The sequence below is a fragment of the Equus quagga genome, chromosome 15 (genome assembly GCF_021613505.1).
Source record: "Equus quagga isolate Etosha38 chromosome 15, UCLA_HA_Equagga_1.0, whole genome shotgun sequence".
Classification (NCBI taxonomy): Eukaryota; Metazoa; Chordata; class Mammalia; order Perissodactyla; family Equidae; genus Equus; species Equus quagga.
In genome coordinates, this window is record NC_060281.1 from 46,908,301 (window position 1) to 46,927,408 (window position 19,108).

The 19,108-nt window shown below is 38.9% G+C and overlaps 1 protein-coding gene across 1 annotated transcript in view; it reads left to right on the plus strand.

The window, feature by feature from the left end:
- The window catches only part of KIF13A (kinesin family member 13A), a 189,279-nt gene that overhangs the window by 63,302 nt on the left and 106,869 nt on the right, over positions 1-19,108 (plus strand). Inside the window, 1 exon segment of the mRNA XM_046639429.1 lies at positions 12,557-12,569. Within this exon segment, the coding sequence (XP_046495385.1) occupies positions 12,557-12,569 (13 nt within the window).

Below are 19,108 nucleotides of genomic sequence, written 5' to 3' on the forward strand. Positions count from 1 at the left end.
TGTACTACTGTTGCTCTTTTACTGATAATTCTCAGTTATGTTAGGAGGAGAATCTGTTAACCTGAAAGTCTCTTGTTTATACCTCAGACTCTCATTTAAACTAAAGACATTTTCTTCACCTGTCAATTTACTTGAACTTTCTTGTTGTTTTGAGTCTCTAAGTATCTTCCACAAATAATGAATTTCCTGTACAGTTTTGAGGAGAGCATTTAATTCTCAAGAATTCCATCATAATGGTGTTCATTGGGTCCACCTTGTGAGTTTGCCTAATGGGTAAAAGATTTGTTTGTTTTTTTAACCATGTAAATAGTACATGCAAAGAAAATGCTGTTAAGTGGTATGGGGATGATAAAAATGTTCCGGACATGGCAACTGTCCTTAAGGAGTTTGTAGCAGGGTTGCAACCCTGTTTTAGCAATCCTAAACCTTCGTGAGTCAGTCTCAGTCTTGTTTGTAGTTAATTCTGCTTTGGGATGGTGATGGCGTTGTAGGGAGGTTACACGTGCAGTGTGGTTGGATGGTTTGTTTATTTTTGCTTAGGTAAAAAAATTTTTAAAAAATCAAAACTGATTTTAGAGCTGTTTTAGGTTCTCAGCAAAATTGAGAGGAAGGTAGAGATTTCTCATATATCTCTTGCCCCTACACAAGCATAGCTTTCTCTGTTATCAACATCCTGCACTAGAGTAGTAAATTTGTTACAATTGATCAACCTACGTTAACACATCGTAAACACCTGAGAAGTCCATAGTTTATATTAGGTAGGGTTTGCTCTTGGTGTTGTACATTCTGTGGCTTTGGACAAATGTGTAATGATGCATATCCATCATTATATCATACAGAGTATTTTTGCTGCCCTAAGAATCCTCTGTGCTCTGACTGTGCATCCTCCGCCCCACAACACCACCTCCCCAGCAACCCTAGACAACCACTGATATTCTTGCCGTAGTACTCTATAGTTTTGCCTTTTTCAGCGTGTCATATAGTTGAAATCATATCGTGTATAGCCTTTTCAGATTGGCTTCTTTCACTCAGTAATATACATTTAAGTTTCCTCCATGTCATTTTGTGGCTTGATAGCTCATTTCTTTTTAGTGCTGTGGTTGGATATAATTTAAAATGGACCCATGGATCCTGTCTTCAATGCTTTTAGATATATCTGGGCTGTAGACTCAAACTGCTTCTAGTTTGTTGCCCGCGATGAAGGTTTTTCATCTCATGCTTCCTAATATAGAGAATAACATTGTCATGAATAGTCACCACTGGTATGGCGTTTGTCACAAATATATTATTGGCAGGGGCTCATATGCAGCTCCCATGTTTGTATTGGGGATGGGAATGAGCAGTGCCATCCTGCCTCCTCTAATCTAATCAACCTGCTTCCTCTAATCTCTTGTGTATCAGAAGTGGAATTTATTGGAATTGTAATTTTCCTGCCTTTGTAATTCAACTCAATGTGACTTTGAAACTATGTAGTTCTGCAGAGATGTCTTACAGAGTGTGTGGGCTGCTGAGTCAGGGGTGTCTTGGTCCCACAGCCTTCAAGGTGGTGGGTCTGGCAGGCTCTCCGAGTCCACAAGCATCTGGCATCAGTAGTGGCAGCTGTTTCCATCGCAGATGAAAAGAAGGAGACTGTAGGTAAAATAAATGGCTGAAAGTAGGAGATTTTTGAATCGCCTATGTTACCCTGATACCTTTAAAGGCTATACATATATTCATTTAACCCTCACAACAACTCTATTTGATGGGTGAGGAAACTCAAGCACTGAGAGCTTAAACACCATGTCCAAGATCACATCACTGGAAAGTGGTGGAGGCAGGAATGAACCCTGGTGATCTGGCTTCTGCATCCCTGATCTTCACCACCACACTGGACTGGCCTCCTAAAGACCATTATCTGTATCTACTAGGATTATTCAGCTAATACCCCTGCTGTTATGCAATATGAAGCTGCTGCATATAGCATGTTTTGTTCTGACTCCCTAATGTAGAAAATTTAAATGTTGTTTGTGCAATCATAAGCCTGCTACTGTAAGTATATGCTGTCAGAGACAAACTCTTACATAAATGGAAAATTAATATTAGAAATCAGAGTAAAACCAGATAGTTAAAGGTATGGGTCTTCCAAACAATATATTAATTGGGGTCAAGTCTAGTAGTAGCAGAGAAACTGAGAATTAGCCTTAGAATGGCCTCACAGAGGTGCTTAATTCTTGATTGTAAATCAAGAATTGGTGCTTTGTGCTGCATTTTTCCGAAAACCTCACTGCATGATACTTTTGAAGACACAGCAAGAAAATTGCACAAGAGCTGTGTTTTCTCTGCTCCATGTTGTTTTGGTTAGCCTAGTGTGAGTTCCTGCCAGGCTCGCCGGACTGGGAATTGCAGCCATGACGATTAGGCACGGGAGCTCCGTGAAGTGGCCTGGAGAACGCTCCACAGAGAGTCTGGACCCTACCCGTGGGCTTGCCGGAGGCCCGTGGCCCACGGTGGTAGTCGGCTGTGTGTTAGTCGGGAGGAGCAATTCAGGAGTTACTTTCCTTGACAATATTAGGAAAAAAAAGGCAGGGAAGCTATTATTGATGGATAGTGATTACATAAAATAATGTCATATAACTTAGAAAACTTTCCATTTGCTTTGTGAACTCATTTTAATTTTGGAAATGTATAGACCATATGAACATCATTATGTTGGATTAATAGTTTCTCGTGTATTCATCTCAAGTTTTGCATGTTATTGTAACCTTTTTTTATGACCAGTTGATTACGTAGAAATGAAAATTTCCTCTGAAACTTCTACTTGGTTTCTGGGTAGCAATATTAAAAAAACTTTCCAAAGGACCATTTCTTTTTCCTTTTTAATTTCAATCCATTATGGATGGATACTTTTGTAAATGTTGGGGAAGTGGGCATTGTGGCATTTTACCTCTAAGGGAAAGTGAGAGTGGCCAGTACCTTGTAAGAGATTGTTATCTCCTTTGGAACCAGTAATAGTTCATGGACTGCCACCAACCCTCAGACTACACTGTGAGGAGCATGGGGTTAGGTAGTATTTCCAGATTTTGTCCAGTAGTGACCACTATAAAGGAAAAAACTCTGTTTCTCTACTCTACCCTCAATACTTTTGGCCACCAAATATGCATGGGTTTTCCCACATCAACAACCAGTTCTACGATTCTCTGTGGGCACCAACTGGGTGTCCTACAAATCAAATCCCCCAGGCTAAGGACTCAGACCCACGAGACTTCCCCCTCGTTCCCTGCCCCCACTGCAGATGCCAAGCGCAAGTCCCAGGTTGTCACCTGCACTTCTGACTGACTGGCTATAAATTGCAGGTTCCAATGACCCCCTCTTTGGGTTTGATAATTTGCTACAGCAACTCTCAGAACTCAGGAAAACAGTTTACTTACTAGATTATTTGTTTATTTTAAAAGGATACAACTCAGGAACAGCCAGATAGAAGAGATGTGTAGGGCGAGGTATGTGGGAAGGGATGCAGAGCTTCCACGCCCTTTGGGTATTCTCCCTTCCCAGCACCTCCACATGTTCAGCAGAATCTCTCTGAACCCCATCTGTTAGGGTTTTTATGGAGGCTTCATTACATAAGCGTGATTGGTTAAATCATTAGCCATTGATGATTGGTTCAACCTCCAGCCCCTCACTCCTCCTGCAAGGTTAGGGTATTTAGATTTTAAGCTCAACCTGAATGACATTAAATTTTTTTAATTAAAAAACATTTTTAACCAACCAAGTTTTTATCAGAAGCATATTTATAGTTACTAGAGTCATAGTGGAGATGAGCCTGACATTAGGAGAGGTTGATGACTCACTGATTGGTTAATTGGGTTCTTTAACCAGAGTTCATTGACTATAGATTATTTGCAAGCTGTTTGATACACACCATGAAGGCTTTGGTCAGTTCCAAGTAGGGGTCACCACTGCCTATCTTCCTGCTTAGTCAGCAGAGATGGCATGACCTATATCCTTAAAACTTGAGTCTTGCAGGGCGGCAGGCCAGTCATTCTTATCTTCCCAGCAAAGACACTGGAGACTCAAAATATTTTGTATTCACTTTTGTGATGGAATATTCTTTTTTCTCTAAAACTAATTTCCGAACATTGAACACATTTTGAACATCTTGAGAACTTTTTTTAAAGAGTATAATGACCATCCATGTATTTGTTAGTGCACTCCAACAGTTACCAACATTCTGCTGTCCTTGTTTGAAGAGCATATTTTTAACATCATGTTTCCTTGTTTTTTATGAAAACAAATTTTCTCTATTGGTAAAAAAATGTGCTCTCATTCTTCAACTCCCGGTAACTTTTTCCTAAATGAAATTTAGTTTGAGCTGTGTTGACATTTTGCATGTATTATCCAAGAGGGCTATTTCTTGTAACAACAATAGCATCTAACATTTATTGAGTAATAACCATGTGCCAGTGGTGTGTAGTGTTACCCTCGCCACGCATGTGATCGCTGAGTGGTCCTAAAGGAGTACTATTCCATCCCCATTTTATAGACACAGACACTGCAGCTCAAAGGGGTTAATAAACTTGCCCAAGGTCAACATAGATGATGCTAGATGATGGCAGAGCTAGAGTTGTCTGGCTCCTAATCCTGAACTCTTCGCTACTATCCTCTATTACTTATTATAGAAATTTCAGCCAAGTGTAGTTATGCCAGAAGGATATAGTCCAAATATACCAAAAAGTCAAACCACAAGTCTTTCCACTCTGGTGCAAACTTAGTTCAGTGAAATGGTAATTTTTTTAAAAGAAGCAGGTTTCTTTAAAGGAATATTGAGATTATCGATGTGTGGGGTTTTTTTTTGAGGAAGATTTGGTTGGGTTTTTTTAGTTGAAAATGCATTTGCAGTTAGGTTTTGTTTTTTTTTCAGTTTTGCTGATTTTTCTTTTTTTAAGGTAGGCTTTTTGGTGAGGAAGATTGGCCCTGAGCGTTATAACATCTGTTGCCAATCTTCCTCTTTTTGCTTGAGGAAGATTGTTGCTGAGCTAAAATCTGTGCCAATCGTCCTCTATTTTTTTTGTATTTGGGATGCCACCACAGCATGGCTTAATGAGAAGTGTATAGATCTGTGGCCAGGATCCGAACTGGTGAACCCCGGGCCACCGAAATGGAGTGCGCAAACTTAACCTCTTGGCCCTGGCACTGACCCCTGGAATTAAATTTTTTTTTTTTTTGAGGAAGATTAGCTCTGAGCTAACATCCACTGCCAATCTTCCTCTTTTTTTTTTTTTTTTTTTTTTTGCTGAGGAATATTGGCCCTGAGCTAACATTCATGCCCATCTTCCTCTATTTTATGTGTGGGACGCCTGCCACAGCATGGCTTGATAAGTGGTATGTGGGTCGGCACCCTGGATCCAAACTGGTGAACCCCAGGTCGCCAAAGCAGAGTGTGTGAACTTAACTGCTCAGCTGCCAGACTGGCCCCTGGAATTAAATTTTTAAACTCAACAATATATTAAATGTTAAGATATTGAAGCTGTTTTTTCCTTCATTCATCTCATCAGGGCTACTTCAAGACCTGTGACAGAAATCCCATGTGAAGTCGTTCCGCACTGTGCAGCCGTGGTTCCATCCTTGCAGATGTAGTGGGGAGGCCGGGTGGGTGGGGCACAGCAGTCAACAAGTCTTACAGATTCTTCTTTCAAATTCTTCTTTTTGTTCTCTCCCTTCCATCCTACTTTGCTCTTACCTTTGCAGTCGTACTGACTTACATACCACGAGGGCTGTGGTTGGTGCCAAGGGGAGGGTCACCAGTATTAATATTAAATATTAAGTTATCTCACTGCCAACACTGTAGGTGGTGTGGCCTCGATCACACCCTCCTGAAACAGATCTGCCCATGTTGTTCTCATTGCTTTAACCATCCATGGCAATTGCTTCTGGAAAAAGTCAAAGTCAGAGTGGCAGTCACTGCTCTCTGCACTTTGGTCACTACTATTTCTGCTTTATTACTCTCAGTTACCTCTCTACCTGCTGTTGCCTGAACGTATCCTGTACTCTTCAACTTTGTTTCAGCTGTTCCCTGCCTAAGATTTGCCGCCAGCACATCTTCATGCACATTTTTGTGGCTGTATTCATAGCCCTCTCCTGTGGTGCTGAATTTCCTTCTTCCCCAGGGGGAGTGGGAATTTGCAGCCTTCTTCTAACTCCATACTGCTGCGTCATTCCTTTCCTTTATGTAAAAGGCATTCCTCCTGTGAGATCCTCCTACACATTCATGAAGGACCTTGACACAGACAGGGCCAGTTGATGCCGTTTACATAGATGACCCGTGTGGACATGGATGATCCACATGATTGAGCATCCACATAGATTGCTATCCAGTACACTAGCTTAGGCTTCAAGAGCTTTCACTAAATTCTTCTAGACTCAAGAGAGGAAATATATTATAGCCATTAACAGTGGGGGTGCTACAGCCAGAGTCTGCCTGGGTTTGAATCATGCACTGCTGCCAATTTACCATGTGACTTTGATCAAGTCATACAATCTCTGTACCTTGTATCTCAGTATTTTTCATTTGAAAAGTAATAATAAAGGGAGCCTTGTAGGGTTATCAAATGTGTTAAATCCATTAAACCAGGTAGAACTGACAGAAACATATCTGGAACATAGTTAGAACTCCATAAGTGTTAGTTATTAATTTAAAATATAACCGTCCATTCCATTTTACAGACATGATGCTATGACCAGGTTAGGGTTTACTACTCTGGAACGGTCTACCTCTGACATATTACATCTCACTCATTGACTGTAACCAGTGTCTTTGCTCTTTAACTTTATCCAGACCACGAGTTTCTTACTGTGTTGTTTTCTCCCTGTCTGTCATCTTCCTCCTGACTTTACTTCCTCTCTATCCAACCCATGCCCTTTTGGGTCCTCCCATTGATTCATTGTAGTCCCTCGGCGACCGCAGGGCTTGTGTTCTTGAAAAGTGCCGCAGTTAGCAAAATCTATAGATGGCAAGATCAAAGCCTTATAGGATGTAGGAGGTTAGGAGAAAAACAATTTTAAAATGACATTAAGCATATATCTTAAACCTAGTAGATTCTAGAATATATACTCTTCCAAAGCAAAACAGATATATTAGTGTTAAAAGTCTGCTTTGATTGGTAACACTTCCTTTGAATGAACACTTCCCTTCTTCATATGTTCAGAAAATTTTCCTGTAGCTTCCTATAAGCTTTATAATCGGCTGACTCTAACTCCTTTTCAAAGTTTTTAAACCAGTATTTGTCAAGGAATTTAATGTTTTTGGCATTTACATTCTTCTTGTGATAGGTTTCAAGGGCTCTTCAAAAATCGCTTCTACTTTTTATAATTTATAGAAGTGCTTTTAAAAAATATATGAATATGTTGACTTGTTGGTTCACAAGTATATAAACTCGTCTTCACACTACAGTTAATAAATCCTGGGTGAAGGTGGCCTTTGTACCCACCTATCTGGCAAAACCCAACCTTGTATCATCCTATGTCCCATCGTCTCTGTTTCTATGGCCAAACTGCTGAGCTCACTAGCAGAACAATCCTACAACTCTCTGGTCCTCGAGTGGACCATGTATTCCAATGCTTTTTGCCTAGGTGGTTCCCCCTATTGGATGCCATTTCTTTGCCTTGTCAGCTTGGTGACTCTGTTCAGCCTTCTAGATTTTTCTCCTCTGAGAAACTTGCCCACTTTCCTAGCTGATCTCTTGCTCTTTTGGGCTGCTGCTTGTACATCACATTGTATTGTAATATGTGTGTACAAGTTCAGTTGATTGTTGTGTGAAAGGCAGCATGTCTGATTTATTTTTGTATCTCAACAAAGTAGCATAGAGTGGGTGTTAAACATTTGTTGACAGAATATAATTCTTTGTTCCTATCTGTGCTGTGACACTTATCGTAGTCCATTTAATAATCATTCATGTGTGTATCTGTTTCTCTCACAAAGTGTTAAGCTTCTTGAGGTCAGAGATTGTGCCTCTTTCCTCTAAATATCCCTCAAAGCACCTATAATGTACAGTGTGGGGATTGGTACTCAGTATATACTTGATAGTTAGCAGAGTTCTTGGATGATTTTGATCCCTGGGGTTTAGTTCTCCAAGCTGGAACTGATAATCAGGGGCTTCATAAAGAACATGTCCTTAGACTAGTCTCCAGGAGTCAAATATCACTTAGCTGTGTATATCTTTCAGATATAGATTGTGGCAATTTCCAACAATCAATCAATAAAATAGCAAATACATGGAAGCAAAATTTCTGTTTCAGAAGAAAACACTGGGCATTTATGTCTCTTGAAGTACTGACTGGTTTTAGGGCTTGTGCACATCAAGATCTTAAGCCATCCAAGTTCTAAGTAGCTAACTGTATTCAATAGGCTCTAAATAATGGACAAAAGACTCCTTGGCCCAGAAATCTTTCAGTGTGAGGTGGAGGGGAAAAGCTTCAGCTATATAGGGTTGTTAAAGTATCTTGCTTATACTGCTTTCTTTATTTCACTCTCTTGTTAAACTTTTCAGGTCTGTCCTACCTACTAAATTAAGGACCGACTCCTCATTCAAGACCTGGCCCAATATAGGTCCAACTTATCTTTATAGTCCTATTTCCTAGTGCTTGTATATATCTTCTAGTTTTATCAAGCTGAGGCTACATTTCTGAACTTAGTTGACCTTAGAAGCTTATGAGGGCTTGACCCTTATTAATACCCCATTGAACTTCTCTGTGTAAAATGCTGGTCTAGAGAAATAATTATTTTTAAATAAGTCATTGGAAATAGTCTACAATTTGTAACAATCTCTGAAGTCTCCACTGCTATTAAATGCAAGCAATCTTGCCCCCAAATTGTGGGATCATGGGATTGTGGTGGTGATCGAAGTAAATCCTCACATCTGGATTATGTTTAACTCACTAATGTAAAAAATTCCTTCTCAGTTCTTGTAATGCTTCCAGTCCTACATGAATCTGTGGGATTGGGGACATAGATCATGAAAGTAGCATGTGGCATGGCCTCTGCTTTCAAGAGATTTAAATCTTAAGGATATAAAAGATTCAAATACAGACAGCATTACTGCAGGCTACAGGACTGTATGTGTGCCAGTAAGCGCTAAGCTCTTTTGTTGACCATAGGAATCCTTGAGTATGAAGGTGGTGAAGGCCAAGGTAATCTCAAACAATTGGTGAGTAATTGAGAGAACTGAGCCTTGAGCTGGGTCTCAGAGAGTAGGAAGATTTGATAAGGCAGAGCAGGAGGACAGACGTGGGATAGAAGCATGGAAATTATATGAGTTGTGTGGTGAATACACCTGGTGTGGGTGACTTGAAGAGGTACATTGACTTTCTTGTCTTAGGAGAGAAAAGAAGCTTCAGTGTTTTACAAGATAGAGCAACTATCAATGTAGAACTGCATCTCCTTATTTCTTCTCCAAATCCTGGGACCTAGAAACATTATTACCTTGGTGATTTCTAAAATGTCAAATTGTATTCAGTTTGTTTGGAATACACACAAAAAAATCTCCTCATAACTTACAGAGGTTCACGTAATTAAAAACAAGGACTTTTTGAGGATGAATGAGAGGGTGAGCAGTAGAGAGTGGTCAAGAGACCGCATGCCGCTAGCCAAGTCAATGGAATGCTCTGTTGTCTAATGAGTCAGCAACCAAGCCTACGTCTGCGGGTCGGTTAGGTCTGTTTCAAGGGATGTTCTGTTTCACTGGATGTTCACTTAGCCAGAGATATTGCCTCTTTCTTACTGTAATTGAGCCATACGGGTATCTCAACAATAAGCTGGACCTGACAGAGTTAGATGGAATTCTATTGATAACACTATTGATATAATCAACAAAAGGCTATAATTTTAAAAATATATGTTTAATATTATGTTTCTGATAGATGTTTATATGTCATCTTTTTCATATATGTGTGAAAACTTTTATTTTTACATTGGAATATCACATCAGGTTTTTTCAAAGGATAGGATAGTGTATTTGATTATAGTATTGGTATTGCTCATTTTGGAAAGACTTTTCTTCACAACTCCCAAAGAATGATATATAACCTCCAGGGATTGGGGCAGTAAACTCTGGTTCTGAATTAGGATGACTTAGTTGCTTATCACCTAATTCACGCCTCAAGGAAGGTTTACCAATTAATGAAGTAGTGATGCACTGCATGACTGACTTTTCCTTCTGTAATAAGGGTCCTTGATCTAAACGAAATGATGAGTACATTTGGGTAGCTGCAGATGAATTCAGTGGCTTCCCTTTTCCCTCTGCTTCCCTGTCTCCACTTATTCTTAACAAGGAGTCCGTAGTCGGAAACATAAAAGAAGGGAGCAGAATTATAAGGGATATACTTTTAAAGTACTTAAAATGCTGAAATAGGATTCGTTTCCTAAGAGGAATAAAGAAAACAATCTTGGAATGTCAATGAAGAAAGGATAGCTTTATTATTGGACAACTTAGGAGGTAAATATACTACTGGCTACAAACCAGCACTTGTTCTTTGCTGCTGGTGATAATGATTGTACATCATAATGATAATGATTGTAGCATAAAGGAAGCACATGAGAACTCAGGAGAGATCTCTGGGATTGCTATTAGCATGTTTCTACCCCCCCCCCCCCCCCCTTAGGTTACTTGGTTCACTGTTACCAAAATGTGAAACATATGCTTTATTAGCTTCGTCTGTGCTGTTTTGTGTGATTGCCTTATTGTAACCCAAGTGATTTTTCTTTCCTTTGTTAAATAGTGATTTAAATGGTTTTTAAAAAATAAAGCAAACAAAATAAGAGAAGGCTTAGTCAACAGTATCGTGCACAAAGTTTTCATTATTGTTCTACCTGCTCAGAACAGATGACTTCCAGAGCAGTGTTTCACTTAAGGAAATTTTCTTGGCAGAAAACTCAAGCTCAGAGCAAATATCCATGGCTTTCCTAGAATTAAAAACACTCGTGCATTTTTATTATAACATCTATAAATGTTTATCTTGTTTTAAAGGGCAGACACACAGAATGTTGAGACTTGCTTGACAGCAGCCAGGATACCAGTTATTCTAGACAGAGTTCCCCTCTAAAACCTGAAGACAAAAATCATGTTCCCATGGTGCCTAAGTGTCAGAGGTAATGACATAAGGGCTCATTTCCTTTCAGCTAATTCATAGAATTTCAGGAAGATGATGTTTCAACTTCATCCTTATAGGAATGTCATGATTTTTTTCCCTAGATTTGAAAGTGTAGGTTTGTCTGCCTGATTGTGGAATCCATGGGCTGTCTTTCCTTGCTGCTGAGCTCTGAGTTTTGTTTGGGACTCTCAGAGCTCTCTGAGGATTGTTGGACTCAGTGATGGAGAAAAGGCACCATGCTATTTTTGCCTGCACCTTTTGATTTCCATGCCCTCTGCCCCGGAAAATCCATTTTATTATCCTCATGATTCTGTTCCCTGTGAAGGATTAAAGCCATGGAACAATTTCCGCCATTCCTATTTAACAATAATTTTACAGTTTATGAATTGATTATAATGGACGCTGATTAAGAGTAACTACATCAGGAAGGTCAAGAACTGTCATAGGATCACATACCATAAAAATCATAGTTCAGGGGCTGGCCTGGTGGTGCAGCAGTTAAGTTTGCACATTCCACTCCAGCAGCCTGGGGTTTGCTAGTTTGGATCCCGGGTGTGGACATGGCACCACTTGTCAAGCCATGCTGTGGCAGGCGTCCCACATATAAAGTAGAGGAAGATGGGCACAGATGTTAGCTCAGGGCCAGTCTTCCTCAGCAAAAAGAGGAGGATTGGTGGCAGATGTTAGCTGAGAGCTAATCTTCCTCAAAAAAAAAAAAATCGTAGTTCAGCGCCTTAATTTTGTACACGATGAAAACATTTACAAAGTAGGTCTGGCTAAGGGTTTGTTACTTTGAGAACTATTTTGTTTTCAGAGTTTTCTCCAGGTGAGATTTCAGTAATTTTTGAGTTATTAACATACAAAAATGAATGTTAAAGAAGTGCATGTGTGGTTGGTGATCGGGGAAGGATGTAACTTGCTATTAAATTTCTGTTCAGGGTTGAAATATGTGAAAATTTTCATCTAGAACTATGGTTTTTAAGTGGGAAAAAGTCCTGTATGAAGTATTTATCAAAGGAAATGTACATATATTTTAATACTAACTTAAGGAAAATTTAAGTATGAAAATTGTTGTAAAAGTATTTGACCACATGCAATATGATGGCAGCATCTTTCTTTATCTTGATGCTCTTCTGTGGGCATTTTTAGAATCATTAAAAGTACTCCTGAGTGACTGTATCCATTCTGTTAAACCAGGAAAGAAATGCATTATGCCTATGCTGTTTTTTTAGCAAATATAAGAGTTTATCACTTCAGGCAGTGAAGTGAATTTGGCTTCTGATCTTTGTTGAAGTAGAGTATCTTTCAGATCATGTTATCAAGATGCTGAGTTTCCCTTATGTTTTTTCTTTTTCATTGCTTCTGTCTGATATGGCTGCTGTGTTGACAACCTTCTCTACCTCTGCTGCGGAAATTTTTTGTTTCCATCATTAAGGAAACCTCCCAAGGTAAGCACTGATGTGGAATTTGGCATGCATACTGGCTAAGTGTGCAGAAATCCAGGATTTTATCCATCATAATAACCCATGTGGAACATCTCACCACTTGAGAAGAAAAATCAGCATTCTAATGTAAAACTTAAACCATGTATAAACAATTAATTTTGGTAATGATATAAAATTAGAATGCTCCTGTACATTTATAAAGCACTTTCATACATTATTTCATTCTTAGAATTAATGCTCCGGTCCTCAGAGCAAACCTTTCAGGTTACTGTTCTATTTTATTGATGATGAAATGAAGCTCAGGGAGATGAAATATCATGTCCTAATTCACAGATTGAGTAAATAGAGGAGCTGGGGCTGTACAGTATCAGTCCAGGTTCGTTTCCCGATTAGGAAACCACATCACCCATCTGTCACTTGTCGTAGTGTGGTGGCTGCATGTTGCTGTGACCCTGAAAGCTATGCCACAGGTATTTCAAATACCAACAGGGTCACCCATGGTGGACAGGTTTCAGTGGAACTTCCAGACTAAGACGCTGTAGGAAGAAGGACATGGCCACCCACTTCTGCAAAAATTGGCCATGAAAACCCTACCAATAGCAGCAGAACCTTGTCTGGTACAGTGCCAGAAGGTGACAGGATAGTGCAAAAAGACCGGGCAGAGTTCAGCTCTGCTGTACGCAGGGTCACTAGGAGTCGGAATTGACTCAATGGCACTAACAACAAAGAAAGTAGAAGGACAAAAATCATAACATCATAGACTGATACTGTGGTAACTATGATTATTAAGTGGGCAAAATATGTTTTCTGTGTCCTACTAAGAATAGTTGATATCATAATTAGATAGAGTTTCAACCATCCACCAACTTTATGAGCTCCATTGGAGTTTCTAGCCAATCACAAAGTCCACTAATTGGAATTGTCCACCTTGCTCTGGCCAACATTCGATGCCATGTTTACCAGGGAGAAGCCTAAAAGTTAGAGAGTAGGTGGGGGAAAAGTATATGAGAAGCAGGGGATCTGAATGACCAACTCCTGAATAACTGAAGGCTGATTTTGTTACCGGTGAGTATTTTATTTGGTATCAAAAGGACACTTAGTGCCAAAAGGGGGGAGAAATTCAATTAGCCCCTGACCAGTGATGCTGATTATAGATTTGGTTTCTGAGATGGGATCAAGACAGGCTACACCCACACGCATTATATGGTCATAATCTAAGATATATTGTGTGAAGGTAAGGCTCCGGAATAGAGTTGGCTTACTTGCCTCTGGGGTTATGAAGGAAAATCCAATTTAGCTTTTGAAGTACGGAAACCCACTAAAATGCTAAATGTTATCTTATGTTTATTGAAGGCAGTATAGGAATTGCCCTCGACACTAAGTATGAGTTTCAACTTCAGCAAGGAAGGCACACATCAAACAAATACTATGAGATCTTTTAAGAAAGAAGAAATATATGATTTTATAGAAGTATAATCTGGGGATTAGGAGGTTCTCTCTGAGCAATTATTGATATGGATATAGTCCCTGAAATTTGCAACCAAAACAGTGTCTCTGCTATTCAGAAGGATGTGAGTTCCCCTTAAGTAGCCCTTCCTTCCCTTGCTGTTGGTTCCTAGAGGTTTCAGAACAGACAGCCCACCATGTGATCTATTTAATTCTTTCCCCACAAAATGGGCAATGAAATCCTGAACAATTCCACATATGGCTACTTAGTGAAAGCAAAGCAATGAAATGAAAAAGAGACACAAAAACACATTTTTTAAAAAATCACTAATTGCTTCATACTCAGAAATGTTGTAGTTACTTTCTATCCAGGATATATAGCTTAGTGGTTTCACTTGGTATCTTAGTAATAATTCCTAAGAGGTCATGAAATTTTCAAAATAAAATGTTAAATCACCATGTTTAAGTATGTACATGCATGCCATATGTGCCATAAGGCACATCTGCAAAGTACAAAGGTCATCTTGAAATCAAATAAGTGACAAATAGAGTCAGATTTTTTTAAAAGACACTGAAACAGTTAAGGCCTTTTCTTGCGGAAACTGTAAACATTGAAAGCAAATGGGAAAGAGAAAGGTGTTTTTAATGATGATTATATAAACATGAAGTTTTGTTGATTTATAAAAACAGTGAGATTTTGACATGAATAATTAGCAGAAGCATCAGAGAAGAATAGTTGATTTGATTTAACAAATAATTATTCCAGGCAGGGGACAAGTGCTGCATGAATCAGACCCAATCCTAGCATTCTAATGAGGGTAAGATAGGGAACCTAATCACAATTTAATATAAAACCAATTTGTTGAAGAGGCAGAATATTTATGGAAGTCATAGGATGAAGGATCCTGTTCTGACTTCTGCAGAACTGAGGACAACAATGACTGGACGAAATACTTTTTTAATATTTTTATGCTTTAAGGCAGTGGAGAAATACCAGTGTAGTGAGGAATTGGCAGTCCAAGATCCAAGAGAAGGTGGAAATATAGAGAGATAAACCTGTTGTTTGGATGTATGCCTTTCAGATAAAAGCAGCTTAAAGGCAGAGCGATGTTTCTTACAGCCTTGCAGGGCTTGAGGGGTCCTGGGGGACAAAAGTGTTGAAGTTTAGGGTCTGCTAGAGGTGGAGTCCTTGGTAAACTCCTTATACTTTGGGTCGACAAAGTGGATTGACATCCAGCCTTGGGTCAGGTATAAAGGTGAAACAGAAGTAAACCAGTCCTCACTTGGATTGCTGTGTGGTTGTTGCAAGATCTTTGTGTGATCCAGAAAATCTCAAGCACAAAAATTGGATCAAAATGATCCTAGAATCCAGGTCCCCATAGGCACCTAGAAGAAGCACATTTGATCCTACATCTCTAATGATTCCATAAACCTTTTATAAAATACACTATCCAGCACACAATCGAAGATAAAGAGGTGTATTATAAGATAAGACAACATGAACAAGAACTAGCAGAAATAATAAAAGTAGAAATAGATCTACAGATGCTTCAGATATTCAAGTTGTTAGGCATGAACTTTAAAATAACTATACTTATTATATTCAAAGAGATGTAAGATAAGATTTTTTAAATGTCAGAGAGGACTGAAAATTATAAAAGGTGACAAAACAGATTTGGAAAATAACCCAATAGAAATTCTGACCCTGACAAACCCAAAGCCAAAATTAAGAACTTAGTGATAGGGTTTAACAGCAGAATAAATCCAGCTGAAGAGAGAATTAAATAACTAGAAGATAGGTTAGCAGAGAATATCAAAATAAAGTACAGAAGAGACAATTGGTGCTGGAACAACTGGACATCCACATGCACAGAAATGAATTTAGATACAGACCTTATACCCTTCACAAAAATTAACTTAAAATGAATCATAGATCTAAATATAAAATGCAAAACTGTAAAACTTCTGGGAGAAAATATTTGAAAAACACATCTGATAGAGGTTTGTTATCCAAAATATACAAATAACTCTTAAAACTCAACAGTAAAAAAATGAACCACACAGTTAAAAAATGGACAAAAGACCTGAACAGACACTTCACCAAAGAAGGTATACAAATAGCAAATAGACACATGAAAAAGTGCTCATTATCATATGTCTTTAGGGACTTGCACATTAAAATGAGATACCACTACACACCTGTTAGAATGACTAAAATCCACAAATCTGACAATACCAAAGCTGATGAGGATGTGGAACAACAGGAACTCTCATTCATTGCTGGTGAGAATGAAAAGTGGTATAGCCCCTTTGGAAGACAACTTGGAGGTTTCTTACAATGCTGAGCATGCATACAACTGAGCAGTCATACTTCTAGATATTCATCCAAATGAGTTCAAAATGTCTGTCCACACAAAAACCTACACATGAGTATTTACAGCAGCTTCATTCATTTTGCCAAAAACTGGAACCAACCAAGGTGTTGTTCACTAAGGGAATGGATAAACAAACTGCGGTACATCCATACTGTGGAATATTGTATGAGCTGTCAAGCCATGAAAAGATATGAAGAAACCTTAAATGCATAATTGCTGAGTGAAAGAAGCCAATCTGAAAAGGCTACCTACTATATGATTCCAACTGTATGACATTCTGGAAAAGGCAACACTATAAGACATTTAAAATTAGTGGTTTACCTAGGACAATGCCCATAGCACATGGCAGCTACACAATGACTGTTGAAGGAATGGAGAGAAAAAAAGGCAGATCTGCTGGAGCAGAAAGACACTCACCAGTGTAACAGAAAGAAGGTTCAAGTCTAACTAAATTATTGATCCTCTTCACTGATAGACAGAGCCACTTTGCTAGGGACTGAGCCAGAGAGCACTTTCTGCCCTGATTCCCTTCTCCAGAAGACCCAAATGCCTGCCTAGACCCTGATCCTAATGCTCCCCTCTGGCCTGACCCCAGAGGGAAAGTGCCTGCTGGACCTTACAAATCTCACCACCAGCTTGGATTCTCTTGTCATTAATTTGTGTTTTCCTAAGGAATATTTTTTCATGTAGTCTGTGTTTGGGCACTTGTTGAAATCATGTCTAATTCTGTGATAATGGCAAATAATAACTACCTGCCTGCCATGTGCACTATTTCTATTATGTGTAAGGATTTTTTGCATTTTACTAACAAGTGTTCTAAGGTAGGAGTGCTGATTAGGAGAAAGTTCGGAATGTCATTTTGAATATTTGATTGAATTATCACTATTTCTACTCAACTTATGCAGGAAAGGTCTCACATTCTTTATGTCAACCCCTGGAACTGTACTCCTAGAATTCTGTTTCCTTTGTTTCTATTAATAATAGCTATCTTTAATTCAGTACTTATAATATGCCAGATCCACTTTAAACCCAAATTAAAATTCACTGCAAACTTGGGTGCCTTCAGAGAGGGAAAAAAAATCAGTGGTTGCTGGGGGGAGTGGGAGGTAAGGAGGGATGAATAGGTGAAGTATAGGATTTTTAGGGCTGTGAAACTATTCTGTATGATACTGTAATCATGGATATATGACATTATGCCTTTATCAAAACTCATAGAACACTACAGTTCAAAAGAATGAACTCTAATGTAAACTATGGAATTTAGTTATGAATAATGTATCAATGTTGGTCAACAATTATAACAAATATGACACACTAATGCTAGTTATTAATAGTGGAGGAAACTGGCAGGGGGATGCTCAAGAAGAGGAAGTATATGGGAACTGTATACTAGTTACTCAATTTTTCTGTAAACCTAAAACTACTTTAGAAAGTAAAGTCTATTAATTAGGAAAAAATAAGTGTAATTCATCATATTAACAAAATGAAAAAGAAGAACCATGTGATTATCTCGGTAGATGCAGAACAAAGCATTTGACAAAATTTAACACTTATATTTGCAGCAAGCTAGTAGTAGACAGAAACCTCAACAAAGCAAAGGGCATCCATTAAAATCATAGTTGTCAGCATGCTTAATGGTAAAAAACTGAACACTTTCCATTTATATTGATCTGTCCACTTCTATTCAGCCTTTACTAGAGGTCCTGGCCAGTGCAGTAAGACACGAAAAAGAAATAAATTCAGATTGGAAAGGAGGAAGAAAAAATATCTTTATTTATAGACAATAAGGTCATATACTCGGAGAACATTAAGAAATCTCCAAACAAGCTCCTAGAAATTATAAGTGGCAAGGTGGCAGGAAAAAGGTCAAAATATAAGTTTTATTTGTTTATACTAACAATGAAATTAGAAAATAAAATTTAACAAAACCCCAATAATTTACAGTAGCTTCAAAAACATTAAATACTTAGGGATATACTTAGTGAAAGCCAGCACTCCCTGGTGGTCTAGTGGTTAAGCTTCAGTGCTGTCACTGCCATGGCTTGGGTTTGTTTCCCAGTCTGGGAACCACATCACCCATCTGTCGGTTGTCATACTGTGGTGGCTGCATGTTATGTGATGCTAAGAGTTATGCCACTGGCATTTCAAATACCAGCAGGGTCACCCATGATGGACAGGTTTCAGTGGAGCTTCCAGACTAAGACAGACTAGGAAGAAGGACATCGCCACCCACTTCTGAAAAAATTGGCCATGAAAATCCAATGAACAGCAGCAGAGCATTGTCTGATATAGTGCCAGAAGGTGAGGAGATGGTGCAAAAAGACCGGGCAGGGTTCTGCTCTGCTGTACACAGGGTTGCTGGGAGTCAGAATCGACTCAATGGCAGTAACAACAAATACTTAGTGAAAAAATGCACAAGACCTTTTAAAAAACCCCGTGTGTATTTAGTTATTGGATTATAGACGGATGTGGCAAGAGATGGAGAAAAGAGAGTGCCGACTGTGTTTAGAGAATGACAAAGCACAGAGTTGGACTAACAGTACGTGAAGGAGAGTCCTGAGTGACACATCTAGAAAGAGGTTAAAACCAAATCCAGCTTTGGAAGGCCTTGATGTCAGGGTTGGACCTTGATACCTTCAGTGTCTCACTGTTGCCTATTTTGAACAAAGCAGGGTCTAGTCGAGGCTCCCTTTCAGAAGGTTCATCTGAAAGCAGAGCATA